The 19,129-nt window shown below is 45.3% G+C and overlaps 1 protein-coding gene across 1 annotated transcript in view; it reads left to right on the top strand.

The window, feature by feature from the left end:
* Nucleotides 1-19,129, top strand: part of RASGEF1B (RasGEF domain family member 1B) — a 255,095-nt gene that overhangs the window by 28,482 nt on the left and 207,484 nt on the right. The window contains exons 2-3 of the mRNA XM_028743811.2: nucleotides 4,538-4,585; nucleotides 18,316-18,369. Coding sequence (XP_028599644.2) covers nucleotides 4,538-4,585; nucleotides 18,316-18,369 — 102 coding nt within the window. The remainder of the gene's footprint in view (nucleotides 1-4,537; nucleotides 4,586-18,315; nucleotides 18,370-19,129) is intronic.

Here is a 19,129-nt window from a genome sequence, read left to right as displayed (position 1 = left end):
AGCACATTCCGGTTGGCCCTTGGACTTCTGTTGGAACTTCCTGCGCTCCCGCTTTGTCTGGTGCACATCATCGTCTTCACTGGAGGATGCCTCCTCACTGCTGGCCTCTTCATGATGCACCGGAACGGGCTCCCTAGCAAGACGCAGGCTGCTGGACTTGCGGATCTCCTGAGCGGAGCGTTCAGCAGCTTCTGAGGCCACAGCCTCCTCAATGGCTTTCTGTAGCGTGAGGTCTGGCTTGGCTAGGAGACGCCGTTGCAGATGGATGTCCCGGACCCCGCAGACGATTCGATCCATCAGGGCATCGTCTAAGTCTCGGAACTCACAGTGCATTGCAGCCTGTCGCAGGGCGGTGGTGTAGTTGTTGATTGACTCCCCCTCTGCCTGGTTCCTGTGGTAGAACGCATGGCGGGCAGCAATCTTGGACGGCTTTGGTGCGTAGTGGTTGCGGAGCTTCTCTTGGATCGTGTCCCATGGTGATGCCTGGACTGCTTCAGGCGCAACCAACGCTCGGGCCGTCTCAAACACCTCAGGCCCACAGAGGCTGAGGAATAGGCCCCGCTTCCGATCCTGTGATACTGCTGTCAGTTCGTTGGCTTGGAGGTAGCAGTCGAACCGAGCGAGGTAGGAGTCCCATGATTCAGAGGCTGGCGCAAACGGCGGTAGAGGCACAAGTGAAGCCATGATTCCGATGCCGGCGTGAAGGGCGATGGATGGAACACAGTGCTCTAGCCAGAACAGTCAGCTCTGAACTGGTTCTGCCCAGTGATTTCGCTCAGTGATTTCGCTCTGTGATTCAGCTCAGTGATTCAGCTCAGTTCAGAGGCTGGCCGCATCTGGCTGTGCTCTGATGTCCATCTATCCCACCTTCGTCGCCAGTGTTAAGTCGTGGGTTGACATAGCAGCCGGCACAGCGATCTCTTCAAGTAGCTCTTTATTATGGTAAGCTGGAATAGAACTGACTGTGAACAGCTCAGCCGGCCTGTATTTATAGGCAGCCGGCTGTCACATTGTAACCACAACAGCCCCAGAGTTCCCGCCTAAAATAACTGCCGCGGACCTGAGTGAAAACTATCTACAGACCTGAGTGAAAACTATATACAGTATCCCCCTGTTGGCCCAGGGTGAAACTACACTACATAACAATAACAGTGGATCGAAAAGTGGGTGGAGGTAAAGCAAAGAGGCTCAATTTGTTACAAATCTTTCCTTTCTGTCTGTGGCGGTTTTGCCAGGAAGTACTGCCAAGAGCACTCCTATCTCTCCTTTTCTTCCTTACCTAAAGTTTTAATGTGTTTTAAATAATTGAAATGACAACTCATTAGTTCAGCCCCAGCCTTTCCCCCAGACGCGCCAGAGAAATTCATTAGGGTTTGCTGATGCTCGTCTTGTTAACTCTGCCAGATGTTTTCCAGTACATGAAGTGGGATTGAGAGGAGACCACATGAGATTAATGGATAGAATGGGCCACACACAATCCAGGCAACAATCTCCTCTGCTAGCACACACAGGTAGCAGCCGATAATTCTGTTTGATTATCTAGGACAAGGTTGAAGAATCCTGGACCCTCCAGATGTTGAACTCAAGATCCCATCAGCCTCAGCTGGCATGGCCAGTGGCCAAGGATGATGGTAGCCCAGCACATCTGGAGAACCATGGGATCCCAATTCCTGGGCCAGGAAACTGGTTTTTAACTGGTGGGCCAACACACATAAGTGGTTTGCACGCTGACCAAGGTTGCGTCACATTAGCAGCATTATCACTATTTCATGTTGGCTTCTTTTTAAACAGGAGAGAGGCAGGGATAGAGGGAGAAGGGGAACCCGCTGCCTGCCTGTGTTTGCAGTATAGAAATGGATGGACCAGTGGTCTGACTCAGGAATAAAATACAGCAGAGCTGAGGAGGAGTCACTGGTCATGGCACATGGCATGGAGGAATTTAGCTGTGTGGTTCTGGCAGTGAAATTTAGGTTGCTAGGTAGGAGAATGAGAAACAGGACCTTCGAGTTAGCTTTTCAGAAATGATACCAGTTAAAAGGAAGGTTGAGATTCACAGGAATCTGAATGCCCAGGGCAACGCCCTGTACTCTCATGGGATCGCTGTTGACGCATAGACCTTATTTAGTTTCAAATCTAAGTTTATTGAGCATGTTATTGTCTAATGAGGCTTGAGAACTGGTAGGCCGGCGTATGGCACCCTAGTAATAAAGTGTGACTGAGCACCACTAAATGGTAAGATAAAGGACCCCTCAATGGTTAAGTCCAGTCAAAGGCGACTATGGGGTTGTGGCCCTCATCTCGCTTTCAGGTCAAGGGAGCCGGCGTTTGTCCGGGTCATGTGGCCAGCAGGACTAGACCGCTTCTGGAACACCGTGATGGAAACCAGAGCTCCATCCGTTTACCTTCCTGCCACAGTGGTACCTATTTATCTATTTGCATTGGCGTGCTAGGTTGGCAGGAGCTGGGACAAAGCAATGGAAGCTCAACCCGTCATGGGGATTCGAACCGCCAACCTTCTGATTGACAAGCCCAAGAGGCTCAGTGGTTTAGACCACAGTGCCACTCACTTTTAGTGAGCTCCATTAAAGCCAGTAGGCCGTGGTGGTTAGAATCTTGGACTAGGACCTGGGAAACCATGTTTCAAATCCCAGCTTGGCCATGAAGCTCCCTGGTTGACCTTGAAGGAGTCACTGCCTCTCAGCCATACCCCCCTCAACATTTTGCGAGGGCAACTTGGGGCACCCCTCCATCCCACTGACCTGTCAGTGAATGAGCCAGTGTAGTGTAGTGGTTAAGAGTGGTAGACTCATAATCTGGTGAACCGGGTTCGATTCCCCGCTTCTCCACATGCAGCTGCTGGTTGACCTTGGGCCAGTCACACTTCTCTGAAGTCTCTCAGCCCCACTCACCTCACAGAGTGTTTGCTGTGGGGGAGGAAGGGAAAGGAGAATGTTAGCCGCTTTGAGATTCCTTCGGGTAGTGATAAAGCAGGATATCAAATCCAAACTCTTCTTCTTCTGTCCACCCATTCACCCCTCCCTCCTCCTATCTTTGCCTGCTGTCCTCCTCCTCAGCCTCAGAAGACACTGTGCTGCTCGGCGTAGGCTAGGGGAAGGTTGCACTGGTTTGCACAACCTTGAGAGATGCTGCAAGGCCTAGCAGAAGGCTTCACCAGCCTGCGTGGCATTGGGAGATGCTGTGTTGACAGGCGTGGCCTCCGTCTCCTCTGGCAGTGGCAATGTCTCAGACTTACTTCTAGAAGTCATCTGGTGTGGCCAGAGCACAGGAGCCAAAATTTCTCATCTCGAATTTGGATCAGAAGCTGGGGCAGCTTCTGTCAATCCGGGATGTCCTGCTAAAAATTGGACAATGGAGGGTATGCTTACCTACCTCACAGGGTTGTTGTGAGGCTACAAATGGCGAGGAGGAGAACCTTGTGCACCTTGAGCTCCTCAGAGGAACGGTGAGCTATAAATGTAATAAATAAGTAAATACCCTTCGGAACTTGTTCAAATGCTTTCCTTTCTGCCGGATGTCAGTTCAATTCTTCAGCAAACAAAACTGCATCCAGTGCGGAGCAGTCTCTTCATTTATTTATTGGTCTGATGTTGGTTTCCTTAACATTTGTTACATCTACAAACACTTTGAGGCAACCTTAAAATTTATCTTGGTTAATGGGATACTATCTTAAAGCTCAGCAGACTGTCGAGCCTCTCTAAGGAAAGTGAGGGCTGGTGTGTTTGTGCACATAAATTATTGCACAGAGAGCAGGAGCAACAAGGCTGAGCGAGCTGAGAAAAGCCATAACCCAAATGCAGAGAAACTGATCTTAAACTGGGGTCAGTGCCTTTGAGGGAACCTCTTAAGGTTGCACAAGGCCCACTTTGTACTTAATGCTAAGCTACGGTTTACAGTGTAATTGTAACAATGTCTATTCAGAAAGCAATGAATTCAATGGGGCTTACTTCCAGGTAAGTGGGTTAGAATGGAAGCTATAGGGTGGTATTCGACTATGTTTTACTCAGGGTAAGGTAAAGGGACGCCTGACCATTAGGTCCAGTCGTGACCGACTCTGGGGTGGTGGAGTTCATCTCGCTTTATTGGCCAAGGGAGCCGGGTCATATGGCCAGCATGACTAAGCCACTTCTGGCAAATCAGAGCAGTGCACGGAAACACCGTTTACCTTCCTGCCAGATCAGTACCTATTTATCTACTTGCACTTTGACGTGCTTTCGAACTGCTAGGTTGGCAGGAGCAGGGACAGAGCAAAGGGAGCTCACCCCGTCGCGGGGATTCGAACCGCTGAGCTTCTGATCGGCATGCCCTAGGCTCTGTGGTTTAACCCACAGCGCCACCCGCATCCCTGAAATTAAAATGTATCTGAATACCACTCTTAATCACTATAAGAAGTCACTTTATTTTGCCAGAACTCGAAAGGAATTAATGCTGCAAGAAAGCAATAATGTGACGTTTTTTAAAAAAACACGATTTCCCCTCTTCAGCAAAATCATATTTCTCTTTCTCGCTTATTTCACAGTCCAGAAGCCAGTCCCGTATTGGCCTGAAGCAAAGCGCCAAGCAGAAGGTATGTTTATTAATTCATCCATTAAATTATTGTGCTTTGACTTGATGGGTTTAAAGTCCTCTTAGGTACCTGGACTTTTAGTTCTTCCACAGAGGTGGAGACAGATCTTCAAGAGAGAATTGATGGGCAAAGGAGGGATTCAGCATCCCAACCTTGTGTCAATCAGTTATCCAGAAAGAAGAGCCAGGTTGGTTGGATGTGGCGCTGGAGGGGCACCAATTGCAAAATAACCAATGCCTCAAGAAGCTTCAGAAGGTGCAGAAGAATATGATTATTACAATTGGATACAACTGGATGCCATTTTGAATCAAGATGATGGACTGAATCTTTAGAAACTGCACTGATCTTACCTGCTGATTGATTTTGTTGGTTTCTTCGAATTCACAAGCAATGCTGAGTTTGAGACTGCTAGCATCGTGAAGCGCAGGATTTCACAAAGCCAGTGACTGTATCTGTCACCACCATTATGGCAATTGTATTCAAGGGATTTGGGTTCAGTTTGGCCACAATGTATGCAAAAGTATTAGCCTTAATGGCTAATACTTCTGCCCACCAATAAATACAGAATCATGTTTCAGGGAGTTCCCCTGTCCTTCAGTACAGGCCCAGCCAAAATTGCTGTAGTAATCCCAGGGAACCTTTGCTGGTTAACGTTTCAGGCCAGCATCAGAAAATCAATTTTATGCTGAGCAGTGCTGTGATCTCTAGTGCAGTTACCCTAAAATTCACATTTATTATTATTTGTTTATGAAACTTCTCCATCGCTTGTCACCCAAAGGGTCTCCAAGCAACTTAAATATATATGCACAAATCATTATACTATTAGGTTAGGAATCATAGAACACATTAATATTCCATGCCATATATTGGGAATACAAAAACCCAAATACCAGCTCCTCCCCTAACAGTAATAGATGCAGGATGCAAGCAGCGAACAAAACAATGTTCCCACCCACTAAATAGCAGATTAAAAAAAACACTAAACCCCCTCTCTAGCTCCCACCCAAAAAATAAACCAAGTGATTTTAAAAAAATCTTCCCATCAAACCAAGAAGCCCAGTAACATGGGCAGTAAATTAGTGTGTGTGTGTGTGGGGGTGTGGATATGTAAAATAACTAAGCAAGTATTAGAAATCACCCCAGAATTGGCCCTACTAAACATCTTCCAGGACAATAATGCCCATTTACACCACAAAGAACTCATAACCCACCTACTTTCAGCAGCCAGAAACACCATAACCAGACACTGGAGAGACCTGTCAGGAGTAAGCATGGACCAATGGTACCAAATAGTATGGGAAACAGCCCTACTAGAAAAATTAACCAATAACCTGAAACTGACACAGGGACAAACAGAAGAAGATGCCTGCACCCCGGTATGGTTCCCCTTTATCACATACACAGCCCAACAAGACAATGACAAAAATCCACCAACAGCATACAAATTCAATATGGCTAACCTGATCCAAAACACCCACCCACCCCACTCACACATGAAAACAAAGACCACCACAGCCAACCACAAATGAACAACTACACTCTAGGCCAACCTCAACCTCTCTCACCACCAAAGGAACACAAGTGAATAGCAGAGAACCTGCACAAGCGACACTGACACAAAACCCCACATATATTAAGTGTAATAGAAACATCACCCCCCCACTCACCTCCCCCCCACACCTCTTTCCCCCTTTTCTTCCTAATGTCTCAACAAATGAAACTGATCTGTAAAAAATGTTAATTGGAAAAGAGAGAGAAAGAGATTGCAATACTTTCGTAAACCAAGAAAATCTTTAATAATAATAATAAAAATTAGTGGGGGGTGGTGGTGTGGTCCTCCATGGTGGTCCAGGGATGGCCCAGCATCTATCTCCTCCTTTCAGGGAGAGCAGCAGCAAAAGCAGAGCAGGAAGATGGGTGTTACTTTCTTTGCAGTTTCCCCAGTTGGCGCTCCCTTTCCACCATCGGTGTTTCTTTAAGCAGAAGCCGGGTCTTCTAAGTCTTAGCGCTTGCCTTCGGCATTGCGCTCATGCTGTGGGAATGCATCATTCCTAAGTATGGCAAGAATTGATCTGGTGCCCCCAGAAAAGGCAGGACTGTTGCACCCGATTGATTTTAAGTGGATAATCTTAGGGCCGAGCAGCGTTAAGGATTTAAGCAGAGGAAGGTTTGTAACTCCAGTGAGCGTGGGAGCACTTTTAAAGTAATTTGCACAGGACTTACCGTATTGTTTGCTCTATAAGACTCACTTTTTCCCTCCTGAAAAGTAAGGGGGAATGTGTGTGCGTCTTATGGAGCGAATGCAGGCTGTGCAGCTATCCCAGAAGCCAGAACAGCAAGAGGGATTTCTGCTTTCACTGCGTAGGGTAAATCCCCAGAGTGGAAGGTCCCTTTTGAGGGACCATGATTTGGGAGGAGAAGGCCTGAGAATTTGTTCCGCAGAAATAAGTTTCTGCCAAAAGAGACCTTGTTTTTTTAACAATCCTTTCTGTTTTGAAGAGATGGCAGTGGGGAGTTGCACTGAGTAAGTGGAAATCCTCGCACTGGTGACATACATTACAGCGGTACCTCTGGTTACGTACTTAATTCGTTCCGGAGGTCCGTTCTTAACCTGAAACTGTTCTTAACCTGAAGCACCACTTTAGCTAATGGGGCCTCCCGCTGCCGCCGCCCGATTTCTGTTCTCATCCTGAAGCCAAGTTCTTAACCCGAGGTACTATTTCTGGGTTAGCGGAGTCTGTAACCTGAAGCGTATGTAACCTGAAGCGTATGTAATCCGAGGTACCACTGTAGTTGGATACAGCCCCAGGTATTTTGCCCAGATTCTAAGTCATGTCAGGATTTGCCCATGCATTCCTGTGATATACAATAAGGCTAAAGGCTCATACCCCATGTATCTTGGAATGGGGACATGCGCCATGTGTGGGAGAAGAGACAGCAGCTGGCCTTTAGTGCTGCCTGGGCTTGGCAGCGCATACATACATACGCCTTTGCATCTTTATTATAGCAATGTGTCAGGGCATAATGTAGCACAATGGTACAACGTAGCATTGCTTGCAATACACCATGCTGTATGGCACTATCGGTATATCGCATTCTCATTACACATAGTATCACGTTTCCCATAGTAACAGGACTCCATTAAAATGCCTTAGAACTGAAAACTGAATTACCATAGCATCTCATTGTACTTATCAGTTCAGCATAAGGTCGATAGTTTCTCTGCTATTTTTTTTTTTTTACTATATATGCTGGTTGAGGTGATGTGGTTATCATATTCTTTGGCACTGTACTCTGGACTGACTCACAGTAATTAGCTCAATGGTTTGGCTATCTCCACATGGTCTATGTTGGCCTGTGTCAGGTGTGCGTGCAGGAGCCAGGCCCTGTGACCAATAGGACCTTGCAGGACTGGGGCCTTCCTAAGTTTGTTCTGAAGAGGCAGGGTGCAGTCTCACAGGTGACTCACAGCACCTGGTGGCAAGAGCGGGGAAGAGATATAAGGTCAGCATTTACCTTCAGCAATTTGCCACAGCAACACGCTTCCTGCCTTGCTGCGGTTGGCTTCTTGCTTCCTGATCCTTGAACCTCGGCTTCTTGACTCCGGGCTTCTTGATCCTCGGACCCTTGACTTGACTCCTTGCTTCCTGACCCTCGGCTTCTTGACTCCCGGCACTCCAAGCCTCGGACTCCTGGCTTCTGGACCTCCGTTCCTGCTCCCACCCCACCATCTTGCCCCCAGTCCTGACGTCCGCTGCTGGGACTTCGATCGCCCATGAACCAGACCGTGACAGCCTGTATGTACTTGAAGGTACCATGACTACTCAAAGCATCTAAAAAGGCGGTGTTCATACATGCCTCCTTCTAAGCAGTGGTGCATGAAATGTCTCTCAGAATAATACAAGTATATCATCAGCACTCACAAATCAGAAGTTTGGGGCATTCTTAGCTTAATGCACCCTGACAACCAGAACATTCTGAAAATGTTTGTATACATGCCTCTCAGAATGTGTGCAGATTCTCTTCTAATATTTTGAGCAGTTAAGGCCCTCCCCCTACTTTCTTCTTTTTCTAATTCCATTTGCAGACACATGCAATTCCATTTGCAGACTCCAGGTTAATACCCAGAGTGGTTTTGCCAAAGCAGCTGGCCATATTCCAGAGCAGGGTGGCCAAGTGGATCACAACACAGTTTTATCTGCCCTTCAGCAATGCCTGTGAAATTTGTGGTGAAGAAAACACACTACATGCTATTAAAAAATAAAATTAAATTAAAAATATAAAATAAAATGCATGCTATTTAAGTCAGTGAGCAGGACATTTTTGTTTTTTGAAAGTGTGCATGTGTATACCACACTTCATTACATTTCCCTCTTTTAGCTTATAGAACCATAGAATTGTAGAACAGGATGGAACTGGAAGGAAGGTCATTTAATCCAACCAGCTGCAATGCAGGAATCTCGGCACATACTAGTTCCCCATCCAACAGGAAACCATACTGGACCCTGCTTAGCTTTGCAAGTGTGCTAACAGTTTTATTGCTGCACCACTAGGGGTTAGAGAATGTTTGCAGATGAGGATGACCAAGATGATAAAGTAGTAGTAATATTTTTCTTTTATATCCCACCCATCTGGCTGCTCCCAACAGAATGTTAAAAACACGATGAAACATTGAACATTAAAAGCTTCCCTAAACAGAGCTGCCTCAGATGTCTTCTAAAAATCTGGTAGTTGTTCTTCTCTTTGTTTCCTGCTTGGCAGGGGGTTGGACTCGATGGCCCTTGTGGTCTATTCCAACTCTATGATTCTATGATTCTTTGACATCTGGTGGGAGGGCGTTCCACAGGGCAGGTGCCACCACCAAGAAGGCCCTCCGCCTGGTTCCCTGCAACCTCACTTCTCGCAGTGAGGGAACAACCAGAAGGTCCTCAGTGCTGGACCTCAGTGTCTGGGCTGAACGATGGGGGTGGAGACGCTCCTTCAGGGTCTGGAAACCAAGCCTTATGAGGAACCTTGAGGGAGTTGGAGAAAAGAGGAGATTGAGAGGAGATCTTCAAATATCTCAAGGGCTGTCACATGAAGATGCAGCAAGCTTGTTTTCTCCTGTTCCGGAGGCTAGAAGACTTGAACCAATGGCTTCAAGTTACAAGAAAAGAGATTCCAGCTCAACATCAGGAAGAGCTTTCTGACAGTGAGAGCTGTTTGACAGTGGAAAGGCCTCCTTCGGGAGGTGGCGGACTCTCCTTCCTTGGAAGTTTTAAAGAAGAGGTTGGACAGCCATCTGTCATGGATCCTTTAGCTGAGATTCCTGCATTGCAAGGGGTTGGACTAGATGACCCTTGCAGTCCCTTTCAACTCTGTGATTCAGATGACATGAAACATAATGTGAAACAGATATACAAATGAGTTGGGTGGGGTAGTGGGTGGGGATAATGGTTTCCTGACCACAAGTAATTATTCCCTTGAAACTTGAAGCTATTTTGAGGCATAAAGAACAAACTCTAGGCAACTAAACAGTTCAGATCTTTTTATTCCCTTGAGTGCAATCAGGAAAAAGGCCTCCATGGTCTCTTGGGCATTTGACAGCTGTGTGAGCCTTATGTAATCCTTTTATTCTGATTCCTCGGGTCCTGGCGGAGTCTAGTTTAATCTGTGATGTAATAGGATTTGCCATTTTGAAGTTTGGTTGAAACGGAGCAGTTTGTGTACCAGAGAATATTGGAAGGGGTGTGTGTGTGTGTGTGCTGAGCAGATAAATAGCACACCCAGGCATGACTGATAAAAATGTGCTGTTTTCAGTTTAGAAAGTCACTAATGTCTGAATCGCTATTGATCGGAGGGTGAATTCCGTTTGCTCCTGGTGTGAGCACTGCTACCTTTGCCTTGAAAACTAAGCAGCAGTTCCTTGGGCAGAAATCTATACAGGAAGAGAATACCTCTGGATAAATCAATGGCAAAGCTCATCTGCAACTCTTCCTATCTGCCTTGCAACATTAAATAACAAGGAGATTAGTAATTCTGTAAAATTGCTGTACATGGTGAGCTAGGAGAGCCTGCTGAGTAGCAGAACATGGTAGCAAATACCCAAATTATAACTTTGAAGCTGAAGTAGAGGAGAGTCTGCAACTGTTGGAGGATTCTGCAAAGCCTCTTCCGCCCTCAAAGGTGGTGGAGTTGCGGGTTTCACGGCCCACCATGCACACGGCGGCTGGAGCCCAGCCCTACATGATTGGGGGAATTCCTGACCGCGTCATCCCCTGGCCAGCCAATGGGCTGGCTCTGGGGGTGTGGCCTGCCCTACTTAAGGCAGGAGGCAGCCGGGGATCTCCCTCTTTCCCCGCCTGCCAGCTGGCCGTGCTTTTCCCACCCTCCCGCCCGGATAAGGTTTTCGTTCCTTGACCTTGCTAAGGACCTTGGATGGTTGCCGTTGAGGGGCCTGGTAGGAATTTTTCCACTTGGCAAATTGGCACCAGACACTTGGTTTTCGCCTACCTCGTAGCAAATCGTCACAACTTTGTGGGTATTGGCGGTTAGGCATTGGTATTGTTCTGTAGATGGAAGAGGGGAGGTAGCTCCATCACCTGCCCCACATATTGAAGGGTAGTCCGATAAAGGATTACGGGGGCCGTGGCCCTGTCCGAAGCCTAGGGAGATGAGGGCCTAAGGCCCCTTTCGGTGACCCTGAGAGAGTTCCTAGTTGATGTGCATCAGCAGGACTCACCCAATGGTGGTTAACCCTTCCCGGACTTCAAGCAGACGGACTGAAGTCGGATATAGTTGGTTAGGGCCAATGCCTAAGCCAATACCGCTCATCACCTGTAACCGATAAAGTTCTGGCCTTATTTAGCCCATTAACATTAATAATTGTGTCCCGTGTCATTATTTATGCTGGGGGAGTTGGGCCAGGAACTCGCCACGCAATTCACAGTGCAACTTTACCCACGTTTCATTATGGAGAAGTGAGTCAACATTGTGTGGACACAGCAGTGGGAGTAGGGGCAGCCCAATCCACTTTGCGGCCTAAGGTGATAAGGAATGGTGCTTCCACCGGCACAGCCACACAGTGGTGGCCTCCTGGCCCCCTTCTCACTGACAGTAAGACAATACAGTGCTGGTCCATGTGCCACCGAACCCTCTTTACATGCTCTAGTGCTGTGTGGATAAGCCTCAGAAAAGCCCAGCTGAGCCATGGGGGTTGCAGGCTTCACCCCCCTCCCCTCATGGCCCCAAGGAGGTCTTCTACTTTCAGTTTCAAAGGATCTCAGTGTAGGTGTGATCCAGGATACCCAGCTCACAACCAACGATGGTTAGTGGTTAAGAAGCCCACTGCAAACCATGTTCAAATATATAAAAGGATGTCATATAGAGGAGAGAGAAAGGTTTTCTGCTGCTCCAGAGAAGCGGACATGGAGCAATGGATCCAAACTACAAGAAAGAAGATTCCACCTAAACATTAGGAAGAACTTCCTGACAGTAAGAGCTGTTCGACAGTGGAATTTGCTGCCAAGGAGTGTGGTGGAGTCTCCTTCTTTGGAGGTCTTTAAGCAGAGGCTTGACAACCATATGTCAGGAGTGCTCTGATGGTGTTTCCTGCTTGGCAGGGGGTTGGACTCGATGGCCCTTGTGGTCTATTCCAACTCTATGATTCTATGAATATGAAGCTGACTAGTTTGACAACTCACCACTGTTTTCAATCAGGACTCCAGGTTCGCATGTTCGTGGTACATCTGCTTTGGCTTGAGGGCCGCATTCACTTTCTGGGGGCTACATGTCTGTGGTGGGTGTGGCAAAAAATGGGCGTTGCCATAGAGAGTGTTGAGGACCCTATAGAAAAGCCAAGTTGGTCATATTCTGTCTCACATCCTGACTGTGCTGGGCCCGGGGGTAACCTGTGAAACGCAGTCCAGGACCGGTCCAGAATCTGAAGGAGTCAGTCCGACAGGGCCAAGGCAGGACACGAGGCAGGAAACCAGGCAAGGACAGGTGCAGGATCTGGCATACAGCAATGTTGCTCCCACAACCTGGGTCGGGGTCCGACAACCTTTTATCTTTGTTGGGGTAACAGCCGATCCTGATCCCTTGGCGACTCACCTCCCTGTTTCGCCCAAAGGCGAGCACTCCTCCTGCAAGTACTCAGGTCTCTCCTTCTCTCAGACCTGAGTCTCTGCAGCTTGGCAGACGTCGGTGGGTTACTAGACCCAGGGGCCGCCTCAGCCTCCCCTGACTGTAAGTGATGGCTGTAAGTGATGGCCCAGCTGAAGGCAACAAGGTAATCCCTGCATCTGGAGCCAGGGCAGGCTCAGGCCCCTGACTCAGCCCAGCTGGTGTTTGTTTCAGGGGAACCTGTGCAGACTGGAGCTCCCCAGACTTGGTTCAGATGATGCCTGAGGCAAAGGATCTGGTGCAGACTGAGTCTCCTCTGGTTCTGAGCCCGAGCCCCAGGCCATCACACTGACATTCCTCACCTTGCTCCATGCTAAATGTATACCTGTAATCGGACATAGACCAGCTGTGGAGGAAGCTGAGGAGACAGCAGACCCTGAGTATCATTAAAGGCAGCAAAATGGGAGACAGATAATTGTTCCCCGTTAGATGAATTCATCTATTAGGACAGTCTCATTGTTGGACTCCTGAGTTGGCATGAATAAGACTTACTCAAAAGCACGGGGTGGGTGCCATTTAGAATCCCCCACCCTAACACCAACATATCTGTTTGGCCCTGAATATCATAGTGATGTTTTTGCTTCTTTGTTTATAAATGAATAGGAGATTTCAAAGTTCTTATTCCCATTCGGAAAGCCATGCCGCCTCTGTTGCTGGCAAGGTCCTTTCTCCCTGCTGAGTAAATATTGTCCTGCAATTAAGTGGAGCAATTAGAGGCATTTAGCATTAAATGAAGAAGTAAGAGAAGGCGATCCTTTCGACGGTTTGCATTATAGCCCATCCACTTTCTCTATAATTATCAGAGAGTTCTCCAAATGTTCATTAACTAAATGGAAGGCAGATGATGGCCGTTAGTCAGCAAATATAAATCCCGTTGGAACGTTTAATGAGCTCTTTGCACGATTAATATTCCTAGTATTAGCAGGTCCTGAGAGAAATAGGAAGGGCCTGTAGCCTGGTGGGTTTCTGCAAAGTCTTTTTTTTTTTTTAAAAAAAATTTAATTCATTTTTCATTTTCATTCATTATATACATCTCAAATTCCTAACATTTACTATATATTCCTCCCTCCCTCCCCTTCAAGACTTCCCCAACTTGTGCTTCTGGTTTGTTTCTTTTTTCACCCGCTTTGCTATCTCTCAACAGAAAAAGTTATTAATAACATAACATAAAAACATTAAAATTAAAATTAAATACATCATCTTATTTCACTATCTTCCAAACATTTTCTGATGCTAATAATGTGAATGTTTATTTAAACCCTGCCATCAAGTCTATTGCCTTTCTTTGTTTCTGCAAATATAATATGAATGGTTCCCAATCTTTTTCAAAGTCTTTGTTGTCTTTTTCTCTTAGTCTTTCTGTCATTTTCCCCACTTCTGCATAGTTCATCAACTTCTCTTGCCACTGTTCTTTAGCTGGTATTTCTCCAGTCTTCCAATTTTGTGCAATCAACATTCTTGCTGCTGCAGTGGCATACATAAATAAAGTCCTCTTTTCTTTTGGTATGTCTTGACCTAAAATACCTAATAAAAAGACTTCTGGTTTTTTTTTACAAAAGTTATTTTTAACATTTTCTTCAATTCATTGTATATCATTTCCTAGTAGGATTACCGAAGTCTTGCTGATACCTCCCTCTTCTGCATGGAAGAAGGCATTCTGCTTACACAGTCATGCCTGAATGTCAGCTGTATTTTATACCCTACTTTTCTTCCAGGAAGATCAACAACCCTTTGAGGTAGCAAAACCTGAGACAGAGTAACTTGCTCAAGGTCCCAAAGCAAGATTCAGGGATGACTGAGGACTTAAACCCACATCTTTCCAGTCTTCTCTAACTGCTACACTAGATTGACTTAGGTCAGCTATTGAATTTGGGTCTGAGTTTCCATTTCACTCAGGGGCAAACATTCTGACCCAAAGTTTTCTGAAAAATCCAATGCCCACAGCTTCCTTGTTAATCTAAATACACTTTCACAAGAGGGTGTGATGGTCACCAACTTTAAAAGAGGATTAGACAAATTCGTGGGGGATCAAGCTAACAATGGCAGATGATCTTCTTCTATTGTTGGAAGCAGTAAATGTTTCTGAATACCAGTTGCTAGAAATATCAGAAGGGGAGATTATTGTTTGTTTGTTTTTTTAAATATATATTTATTAAAGTTTTTTCAATACAAAAGCATATTACAAAAACAACATTGATTGTTTAGCATCTTTCCATTATTGCTTTGGACTCCCCCACGCCTCCCGCAGACACTTACATCATTATACAATTGTTTCCAAACAAATTATCATTTTATCCATAATCTTAATTTTGTTCATTGACATATAATTTAATCTTAAATCTAATTTAGTGGTATACAATCATTTCTATTCTGACATCCCAGTCAACATTCAGCCAAATTACAATACTTTTGTAAATAAATCTTAAATTTCTTCCAGTCTTCTTCCATCCTTTCTTCTCCCAGGTCTCGAATTCTGCCGGTCATCTCAGCTAGTTGCATATAGTCCATCAGCTGCATCTGCCATTCTTCCAGAGTGGGTAGATTTTGAGTCTTCCAATTCTTAGCAATCAGTATCCTTGCTGCCGCTGTTGCATACATAAAAAATGTTCTGTCTTTTTTTAACACACTCTGGCCGACAATGCCCAAGAGGAAGGCCTCTGGTTGCTTAGTAAAGGTGTACTTAAACACCTTTTTTAACTCATTGTATATCATCTCCCAGAAGGCCTTCACTCTAGGACAAGACCACCAGAGGTGAAAAAATGTTCCTTCATTTTCCTTACATTTCCAACATTTATTATCCGACGAATGGTATATTTTAGCCAATTTGACTGGGGTCATGTACCATCTGTATATCATTTTCATTACATTTTCCTTCAAAGCATTACATGCAGTGAAGTTCAGCCCAGAGGTCCACAACCTTTCCCAATCTTCAAACATAATATTATGCCCAATATCCTGAGCCCATTTTATCATTGCCGATTTAACCATTTCGTCTTGTGTGTTCCATTTCAGCAGCAAATTATACATCTTTGAAAGTACTTTAGTCTTAGGTTCTAACAGTTCAATTTCCAACTTTGACTTCTCCACCTGGAATCCTACCTTTTTATCATTTTTAAACACTTCTTTAATCTGAGCATAGTGTAACCAGTCTCGCACTTTATCTCTCATTTTCTCTAAACTCTGCAATTTCCAATTGTCACCATCTCTTTCTAATATCTCCCAATATTTTGGCCAATTGGCCTCCATATTGGCTCTTTTTCGGGCCTTAGCCTCTAGGGGTGACAACCACCTCGGAGTTTTATTCTCCAATAAGTCTTTATATTTTGTCCAGACATTAAAAACTGATTTTCTGACAATATGGTTCTTAAAAGCCTTGTTTATCTTAACCTTATCATACCATAAATATGCATGCCATCCAAATGCATTATTAAAACCTTCCAAATCCAATACATCCGTATCTTCAAGGAGTATCCAGTCTTTCAACCAGCAGAAAGCTGCAGCTTCATAGTACAACTTTAAGTCTGGCAGGGCAAAGCCCCCTCTTTCTTTCGCATCTGTTAATATTTTAAATTTGATTCTGGGCTTTTTGCCCTGCCAGACAAATTTTGAAATATCTTTCTGCCACTTCCGAAAACATTCTGTCTTGTCTACAATCTGTAGTGTCTGAAACAAAAATAACATTTTTGGCAATACATTCATTTTGATGGCAGCTATCCGGCCTAACAAGGAAAGTTTTAATCTTGACCAACTATCCAAGTCTCTCTTAATTTCTGACCAACATTTTTCATAATTATCTTTAAATAAACTCAGATTTTTTGCTGTTATGTCAGAAGGGGAGATTATTGTTGTGCTTGGGTTCTCATTGCATGCCTCCCATGGGAATCTGGTTGGCTACTGTGGGAACACGATTCTGGTCCAGCAGGCACTTCTTATGTTCTTGGATGTCAGAAGCAGATCTATGTACATCAATGTGCACAGGGCTGTTTCTGACATTGAAGCACCTCCAATCGCCTCTGCGTGCACAAAGCTCTATGCACAGTTTGGAGTCTCTCTCAGAACAGCTGGATTGCCCCATATGAATTTTGTCTGTGCTAGAGTTCTCGGTGCTACATTTGATTCTAGGACAGAGAGGTTCCTATTGTGAGAGGCTTGCCGGAAGACTTAAAAGCAGCACATGGATGTTTTTTCTGTGTCAAAACCAAACCACTTAAAGCTGCTTTTACTGTGCATGCTCAATTTTGTGGCTGGCTTCCTGCAGGCTGTTTCACAAGAATGCTTTTTAAGTCATTTGTAAATGGGACATTGCAGGTAGCTGTGCTTACTCTTGGATGAACATGGAAGTGTTGGCATGGGTTTAATGTGAAAAAGCCCTGTGTCCCCAGAATGAAGAGATGGGGAGAGCTGACCTCAGAAACATTTTCACTCTCCTTGACTTAGCTGCACAACCATCTCCTTCACGGAAGATGTTCTGTCTGAATATGAAGTAAGACTGGAGTGTGAACCTGCAGTGAGAGCTGATGGGGATCTTTTGCAAAAGCTGATGGGTGTCTTTCCAGTGGCGAAGCTGCATGCTCCACTACTGGGGGTGGAGAGCAGGCGGGGGCGTGGCTGGTGCCCCCTGGGAGCATGACGTGCATCCTGGGGATGTGGCATGCCATCTGCAGGGGCATGGCACATGTTCTGGGGGCATGGCGCGCTGTCTGTGGGGGCGTGGTGCCTGGTGTATGGGGTGCACAGTGCATGTCTGGGGGGGCCATCGCGATGGCACACTACTGGAATAGTAATAGTAATAGTAATAGTAATAGTAATAGTGATTGGATTGGATTGTTAAAATGGAAAATTTAATAAAAACTATTTTTAAAAAAAGGAATAGTGGTGCTGGGGGCGGTCCACTCCCTCCACACTCCCTTTCCTCTCCCAGTAGGTCTTTCCCATTTATATCTCCTTTATCTCTGTTTTTTTGAGTTTCCCCACAGCTCTGCTCTTCATCACCACCAAAGTGCAACTTCCCCCTAATATACTCCTTTGTGTGTGCATTTTTTCCCTTAACATGCATCTTTTTTAAAAAAGCAATTTCCTCTAAATAGTGCATCTTTGTATGTCTTTTCATCAATATAGGCATTTATATGCACACTTTATACTAATGTATGCATTTTGTGCACATGACTTGACCGAAGAACTGCATTGCAAAATTCAGAGGTGTGTGAATTTGAAAGGACAGCTGTATTTCAGTTTGCATTTCTTGTTTCGGGAAGGGCAAATTGGCTAAGCTTGCCTTTAAACTCAAACTTAATCAAATGTAAAATTTACCACCCACCCCTAGAACAGAATGCTGGACGAGTGTTTAATATGATCTATCAGGGCTTTTTACATTTTATAAATAACTATATTGTTGTGATTTTTTTTTTAAAAAGTCACTGAAATCATGTCCTTTTTCTGTATTTGTTGGCTATCACATTCTCAAATGCCCTGTCTCTTTCCCTGTGTTTTGTAATAACAACAAGGTTTTTCTGAAAAAGGGTCTTAAGACAAGTTGTAAAAAATAATTTCCACGTCTTCTGTTCCAGACCTCCCCTTTCAACTCTTTGGCCAATGAAAAGTCCCTGTTTGACTGCAAAAAGGTAAGTGGAATTTCCCCCCACCTGCACTTGAAAGTTTTCTTCTTCAAATGATAAAAAGGATCTTGCTGAGCCTCTGGGAGGGGATCCTGAAGCTACACTCCAGCCTTTGTAGCTTCTGTAATTAAATAATAGATTAGAAAGAATTGGAAACTTGACAGGCTGCAGTTCATAGAAAGGTAAACTCTCTTTCCATTTGAAATTACGTGGCCCTGAGTGGCTGGTTCTGAATTTCTCCTTGCCGAGACTGTTGGTGCTTCTGTTTCGAGACGATTGCGTGGGGAAGGGGAAACGCAATTACTGAGTTGATATTCATGCCACCTTCGCATTTTGATAACACCATTTCTGAGATTTTGTTTCCATTTTATAGCGCAATAATGGTGGCGGAGAGAGAGGATGCCAAATAGTTATATCTGAGTGGGAGTCTTACTGGACTTTTGGAAATAGACACTCGGCTTAAAATAAAAGATAATGGATGTATTTATGATGACAGGGGGCTGGTAATAACATGCTTTGAAGCCTTGTGGCCTCCCCAGCTGTCTGGTTCTGACAAAGCCAATTCCCTCTTCCAGCCCATCTTTTTATCTGTCACTCTGAGCCTTCCATTTGGAAAGAGCCATTGGAAAGAGCCAAGGAGGCAACGTGGCGGCTTGGTTAGTGTGTCGGTTTAAGACCAGAGTTCAAATCCTCACACAGCCCTGAAGCTCACTGGGCGACCTTGGGCTAGTCACTGTCTCCCAGTCTAAGAGGGTTGTTGCGAAGT

The sequence above is a fragment of the Podarcis muralis genome, chromosome 9 (genome assembly GCF_964188315.1).
Source record: "Podarcis muralis chromosome 9, rPodMur119.hap1.1, whole genome shotgun sequence".
NCBI classification, from domain to species: Eukaryota; Metazoa; Chordata; class Lepidosauria; order Squamata; family Lacertidae; genus Podarcis; species Podarcis muralis.
This window is presented reverse-complemented; position numbering and strand designations above follow the sequence as displayed.